Here is a 7,570-nt window from a genome sequence, read left to right as displayed (position 1 = left end):
TATAATCATTGTAATGAAACAAGGTGTATGATTTGTTGAATGTAAAACTGATGATCTGCCCTGTAAACTTTCACTCAATCCACAATGAAAACCTTAAAAAAAAAAAAAAAAGTATGAACCAAATCATACATTAAACCTCATTGGTCTATGACTGGTTACACTGCTGGGCTGCTAATCCCAAGATCAGTGGTTCAAACCCCCAGCTGCTCCTCAGAAGAAAGATGAGTCTGCTCCTGGAAAGACTGGCAGTCTCAGAGACCCTGTATAGGGTCGCACTGAATCAGATTGAGTGGATGACAGTCGGTTTTGGTTTTTACTTGTTGATTTGGTGTAGGACTAGAGCCCTGATAGCAGTGTGGACTAACACTTTGTTGCCAAATATACCAACTCTTCCTGGAGCCCTGATATGGCACTGTAGGTTAAGCACTGAACTGCCAACCACAAGATTGGTTGCTCAACCCAACCAGCAGCTCCTCAGAAGGTCCCTATGAGTTTGAACTGACTTGTCTGCACTTAACAACCACCTCGGGAGAAAGATGAGGCAGTCCGTTTCCACAAAGGTTTAATTCCTTGGAAACCCTGTGTTGTGTGGGGTTACTGAGTCAGAAGCAACTCGACAGCAGCGAATTTGGTTTGGTTGGTACAAGACCAACCAGGTCATGCCCTTTTGATGTTTGTTGTTGTTAAGTACCGTGGAGTCTGTTCTGACTCACAGTGACCCTGTACCGGGTTTCCGAGGCTATAAATCTTTACAGGAGCAGAAAGCCTCATCTTTCCCCCTCAGAACGGCTGGTAGTTTCAAACTGCTGACCCTGAGGTTCGCAGCCCGATTAGTAAGGGTTGGCTATGATTTACATCTGACTCAACAGTACTTAATGGCAGCTTCAGAAAATGCTGACAAGGTGCTAATAAAACCAAAACTAAACCAGATGCCTTAGACACGATTCCAACTCACAGCAGCTGTACAGAAGACAGCCTCATCTTTCTCCAGAGGAGCCACTGGTGGGTTTGAACCACCGACCGTGCAGTCAGCGGTCCAACAATGCCTAACCCACAGTGCCACCAGGATACGGGCAGACTCAACATTTGCTCCTCATGAAACAGGCAAACATTTTCAGCAACAGCAGTAAGTATCATGCTCCTGGCTGACCTGGCAGAGAAGGGAGGTCTTTCTTGGCACAGAATGGTCACCTGTACCAGAGGCAGCAGCGTCCCCGAGGCTGTTCCCTGCCCCTGCCCATACTTCAGGTAATCAGGGAGGCTGTGGTCCCTACTGCTGTGGACTCCACTCCAGAGGTCCTGCCCAGCACCATCAGATAGATATTGGAGATGAGAAACTGAGTCCCTGTTACTTGCAGATGAGGAACTATGTATATCAGAGGCTGAAGAGGATAAGCCTTGAAAACAAGAGTTTAGTAAATGGACCAATCTAGGATGAATGAAGAACCAAGGAGAGAAGTTTAAAATCTCAGACTTGTGTGAGTCAAACACAGCTTACAGGAAACTGAGAAGTCAGTCAAAGCCTGAGGAAAGTGTTGGGGATCCATGTGGCAAATCATCATTTCCTTTAAAAACCTCCCAACTGCCATTGAGTGGATTCCGACTCATAGCTCTCTGGATTTCAGAATAGAGCTGAGCTCCTTAGCGGTTTCAAGGGATGATGTTTTGGAAGTGATTCCAAAAACCAACAGGTCTTCCTTCCAAGGCACCTCTGCACAGACTCAAACCTCTCCCCCCGTGGTCAGCAGCTGAGCATCTTTGTAGAGTCACTAAGGTGAGCTTTAGCCTTCGGGCTGCCCTGGGAGTCTGCCCTGGGACTCTGCCTCTCATGCGCTGGAAGAACAGGCACTTAGTACTCGAAACTGACTAGACGGCACATAACAACATCAACCAATCTCTACAGGCGCCTCCTGTTTCTCCTGAGGTGTAGCTGGTAGGTTTGAACTGCTGACCTTGCAGTTTGCAGCCCAACACACAACCCATTTCCATGTGGAGTCCTGGTGTGGCACCGTAGGATAAACACTCGACTTCGAAGTCCGTTTGAACTGCAAGGTCGGCTGTTCAAACTCATCAGCCACTCCTCGGAAACCCTATACAGGATTGCTGTGAGTCAGAACCAAGTTGAGAGCACATAAGCACCACCAGTGGTTATGAATCAGGCTGCGAACCACAAGGTCAGCAGTTCAAAACTACCAGCCGCTCCACAGGAGAAAGATGAGGCTTTCTGCTCCAGTAAAGATTTACAGCCTCGGAAACCCTGTACAGGGTCGCTATGCGTTGGAACCGACTCCACGGCATATAACAACAACAACACAAACACAACCAGCAACAATTTCCTTGTAGAATCTGTTCCTTAAACCAAAACCAAATCTGTTACTGTCGAGTTAACTTTGACTCATGAAGCCCTGGTGTGTTACAGAGTACAACTGCCCGTGAGAGTTTCTTGGCTATCATCTTTATGGTAGTGTGTCGCCAGATCTTTCTCCCACTGAGCTTTCAGTTAGCAGCTGCTCACTTAACTGTTGCACCCCAGAGTGGAGAGGCATGTGAGAATGGAGGCCCCTGGCCCTTGGGAATGGCACAAGGAAAAGCAAGCTGGGGAAGCCAGAGGGGGGCTACTGCCAGACCCTGCAGGAGCTGGAAAGGGTCTGGAAATCCTATTCTGTGGGGTCCTGAGCCTGCTCTGCAGACCCTTCCAGAAGCAGGCCTGTAAGCCCATGAGGGGCAGACATGATTGTAGGGCTCTCTGAACACTTAAAGAGCCCAGAGATGTAAACCTTCCGAGTGATCTTGTAAAGATTTGTTATTGCTCTTAAGTGCCATCAAGTCAGCTCTAGTGGGTTTTGATTTGGGTTTGGGCTTGTTTTGTGGTATAACATGGATGAAAGGCACCCTGGTGACAAGATGGCTAAGCACTCAGGTGCCAACCTAAAGTAGCAATTCAAGCTTACCAGCCACTGTGGGCAAGACAGACCCCACAATCTGTTCCTGTAAAGAGAAGATACCGAGGAGACCCTCTGGAGCAGTCCTGCTCTGTCACTTGGGATCACTGTGAGCTGGGGTCACTTTGATGGCACAACAATAACTGGGCGTTGTGAGCTGACTTTAGCTCCGGAAGCTTGGCTTAGTGAGTTTACAAAGATGCTTTTACCATATGCGGTCACCTTCACAGGTTCCAGGTAGACATGTCTTTGTGTAGAAAGGGGTCTGGGGTCCCTGCTAGGAAGACGGAGCAGTCCATGTCTTGGGAGGTGTGGCGTGCAGACACGGCTGGTCCAGGCCAAGTGAGGTGTGGTGCTGTGCAGGAAACCACTTCCTCCCATCCTTCCTTGGAGCGGCTGTCTGGGTCTCACTGAGCTGATATCCACACTGCCCCAATACTACAATGTGCTGGCCCTTCCCCTCCATACACCTGACTTGGTGACGCCTCACCTGGTTTGTCCTGGGACAGAGGGGTGCTGGGCAGGATGCCATGGACTCTATGGGGTGCCCATTTAGTTCTGGTTGCCCTTAGCCTGCACCTGTAGAGACCAACTGGGTGGACAGACCTGTTGTTGACCACGGTGGGGACCTGAACCCACGTAGCTCCCAGATCAAGGCCAGGTGTAACGTTCCCAGGGGCACTCTCTGTTGCCAGCATGAATTTTACTGGTACCCACCCCCACACCACCCCGGATTTGGAGCTCTCTGTTTAGGATCCCTGAAAGACCTACAAAGGTGCTGGTGGGTCAGGGGTAGAGACCTCACCCCCCATGCAGAGACCCAGGTTCAAGTCCAGCAAATCTACCTCATGTGCAGCTACTACCCATCTGTCAGTGAAGATCTGTGTGTTGTAGGATGCTGATCCGGTTTCAGCAGAGCTTCCAGACTAAGAAAGATCTGGAGATCTACTTCCCAATCCAGCCAGTAACAAGGTGTGAATCTCAAGGTGTGTTCTACACATGGCATAGGACAGGTTATGGGGTCGCCATGAGTCAGAGCTTACTCCATGGTTGTTGTTAAGTGCTGTCGAGTCAGTTCCAACCCATAGCAACCGGGTATAGGGTTTCTGAGGAGCAGCTGGCGAGCTTGAACCGCCGACCTTGGTAGGTAACACTAATAGAAGTCTACCGCTGGAGGGGAATTGGGGGTGGGAAAAAAAATGGCCAGAGGAGCATCTGAGGACCACTCTCGAAAAACTGAGTGTCAAGGCATCCTCTTACAGCCTTCTAGCCTTCTGTGCTCAGCTGGGTTCGACAATTCAGTGCAACAACCACACAGAATTCACACATCCTACTCACAGAGCTGATTGGGGAAGTTGTTTTTGTTGTTAAGTGCTGTCAAGTTGGTTCTGACCCATAGTGACTCTGTATAGAGTTTCTGAGGAGCGGCTGGTGAACTTGAACCACCGACCTTGCAGTCCCGCACATTAAACCATAGCGCCCCACCAGGTACAATTCAGAATCAACAATGCTTAGGGAACCGTTCTTCCGGTCTCTACTTATTTTCTCTGCCCCCCAATGTTACAAAGGTCTTTTAGTGCTGCTGATAACTGCAAACAGGGCACACAGCTCCACCATAAATCTGTCTGATGGCTCTTGGCTTTAGCTCCCCCAGTTAAGTGCCTTGAGGCACCCCATTCTGCAAGCAAGCTTCCTTACCAAAGTCACTCATATTTACTTGCCAGTGGGCTGGGACCCTGGATCTTGGTTCCACTGCTGCTCCTCTGCCACTCCCCCCATGTCACAACTTTCTGCCCTGGGGTTGGGAGGTTCAGTGTGTACGGATCTCCAAGTGCAAAGACACAATCCACTCCTGCCTCTTCTTTAATAGATGAGATGTCCCCACTTCATGCTTCTGAGGGGGCTCATTTTATGCACGTTAGTGTTTCAGGATTTTACAAATCACACTTAAGCCTGTTATAAAATACTGTCAGCATCTTCCCCCACCTTCTCTTAACCAGACCCATCAGGGCAAAGCTGTTGTTGGTGGGAGTTTGCAAAGACAATGGCTAGAAGAGACAAGAATTCACTGCCTCATACCATTTCTGGGTAGGGCGCGGATGTCTCTTTGCAAAACGTATTTTGCAAAGCCTAAAACCTAAAGCCAGAAGCTGACTTCGCTCTTCTCTCTGCTCCTCAGGTCTCCTGACAAACACAGCTCAAGAAGGGTTCCAGGAGTGGTCTTGACTCCGTGGAGAGCCCCCACGGCCGTCACCGTCCTGCATCCACTGTGGACCTCACCTGCCCTCCACCATCTACCCCCGTGGCTCCCCGAGGTCCACCCAGGACAGCTCGCTGCAGGGCGCCCTGAGCTCCAGCCCACCCGACCGCTTCCAGGAGCCCAGACTGAAACAAGCAGGCGGGGAGCTGAGAGTGGCGTTAGCAATACACAGTCTGAGGGGGACGTCTGGGCGGCCGCCCCCAGGGGACGTGACTCGGTTGGTGCCTCCGGGAGCAGGAGAGGAGGGGCCGTGCCGATGGTCGGAGGAGGCCAGGGCCCTGCCAGCCTCCGAGGAGCCCCAGCCGATGGAAGGACACTCAGGTGTGGACACGAACCTCTGGCTGAGCCCCAGACTGTCCGAATCGCTTTTATTTTCTTATACTTTCAGTATATTCAATAGACCAAAGAGAAAAATCTATTTTACAGTGGACGCACCCAGGCGATCAAAGTCCCCTGGGCTGGACAGTGGGGCGGGAAGGCAGCGGGAACGTGACGACAGACACGTGCCCTCATCCACGACAGAACGCAGAGGGGGTCCGAGGCAGAGACCCCCGCCCCACGAACACTGTGGTGAGTCCTGAAGGGAGGTGCTGGAGACTGGAAGGACCCCGTCCCACCTGTGGACCCCAGGCAGGATGTCTTCCGGGCAGACACCGCATGCCCTTCGGTACCTCGGCCGGATGTCACCGCCTCCCTGTGTATTGGGTGGACTTGATTGTACTAAAATCACTTTCTGTTTTAACCAGTTAAACATGCCTCTTCTACAGTTCCATTTTTGATAGTTGGATAATCCAGTATTTGCCAAGAGCATGTTGGATCTCTCGTGACCGCTGTCTCATCCGACACACCATTTAGCTCCAGAAAGCCAATTAAAGGAAACTAAAGTAACACTTGTTTGAAAGAGATCATTAAATGTATTTTGCAAAGCCTAAAGTTATATATTTAACAGTTTTTATATGTTGTATATTTGTAGAGAATCCTATTTAACAATTAATGTGGTAGCCCTGGCCAGCGTGAGAAGCGGGTAGGCCGAGTCCTTGTGTTTTCGGGGGGACGTGGTGGTGAGGCGGATGCACCCCCTTGGACTTAGGGGCGCTGGACGTGAGGGGCCGGACTCTGGGAGAAACAAGTTGAGGACTGGGATGTCCACGCTACGCAACAGCCTGTGTCCCGTGGGGAGGCCGGGTTCCTCTTCCCCTTTGGGTTAGGGTCCTGTGGTTCATCTCCCCTTTGGTCTGTGTGTTGGTAACAGCTGAAGCTGCACGGTTGGACCACACCTCTTCCGACGGATCTACTTCTTCCTACGCTCAATCCTGTCCACATTGGTAGACCTTGGGGATCCAGTCCAGCCGATTTCTTCTTCCCAGGTTGCTGTGCGCCCTCATCCCTGTCTTCATGTCAACAGATGGGAAATGGGGAGGGCAGCACCCCCAGAACGCAGGTGCCCACCTCCCCAGCCAGGTGGGGTCCAGGCCTAAGGGTTTGGAAGATGGGGTCTTTCCGTTTTTCCTTTTCCTGGCTCCTGTAGGCCAGGCTTCTCAGTTTTCCTAAGTTTCGCTGAAGTATACTACCTAAAAGTCCAATTAACATGAGTATTTATGCTAGTTCTATGCTACTAAAAATAATAATAATAATAAACTATATAGAAACTGTTCCCGAACCATAGACTAAAGATAGGAAAGAAAATCCATTTATTTAAGACCCGCCCCAATACCATGAGTATTTAATTTACGTCCCTTCAGCACCCATGTCCAGATTATGGTACCTTTAGCGGAAGACAGGCTGAAATTTTTGCTTTCATCCATCTCAGAAGAGTAGGGCGGGGAGGATGTAGCCCCTAGTTGGCCAGACTCCCCACCCCCCCACCCTCGACTTCAATGGGCTGTCAGGGAGGCGTCCCCTGGCCCAGCACGCCCTGGGTCCCCCGCTTCTCCCTCGCTGGGTTCTTTGGGGAGTGTAGACATCTTCGTGGGTCGAGACCGGAGATTTAAGATGTTACCGCATTTTTTTTTTTTTTTCTTGTTTTACAGTATTCAATTTGTGTTGATTCAGCTAAATTATGAAAATAAAGAAAAAATCCTTTGCTAAGCATGGCTCTTGTCCCCCGGCCGTGGTGTCCTGGGAGAGGGGCTATAGCTGGCAGGACCCATGGGCAAGGTAGGGGCAGCAAGTTTCAGCAGCGCGTCTGCAGAGGGGATGGGACTGGCTTTCAGGGGGATAGGCATCTTGGGGTAACAGCGCTCCAGTGTGTGCTGGGGTGTGGACCTCCCCCAGAGCACAGTGCTCCGAGTTCACACAAGCGTCCCATGGCCTCATGGGACTGTCTGTCGGTGTTCAGGGACCATCGCTGACGTCAGCACTTGGCGAG

General features: G+C 50.7%; 1 protein-coding gene across 1 annotated transcript in view; it reads left to right on the top strand.

The window, feature by feature from the left end:
• The window catches only part of LOC102835595, a 286,665-nt gene extending 280,882 nt beyond the window's left edge, over positions 1 to 5,783 (top strand). The window contains exon 4 of the mRNA XM_006866885.1: positions 5,268 to 5,783. Within this exon, the coding sequence (XP_006866947.1) occupies positions 5,268 to 5,783 (516 nt within the window). The remainder of the gene's footprint in view (positions 1 to 5,267) is intronic.
• The last annotated feature ends 1,787 nt before the right edge of the window (positions 5,784 to 7,570 follow it).

Source organism: Chrysochloris asiatica, unplaced genomic scaffold (assembly GCF_000296735.1).
Source record: "Chrysochloris asiatica unplaced genomic scaffold, ChrAsi1.0 scaffold00097, whole genome shotgun sequence".
NCBI classification, from domain to species: domain Eukaryota; kingdom Metazoa; phylum Chordata; class Mammalia; order Afrosoricida; family Chrysochloridae; genus Chrysochloris; species Chrysochloris asiatica.
The sequence above is the reverse complement of the archived record's forward strand: the minus strand, read 5'-3'. Positions and strand labels throughout refer to the sequence as shown.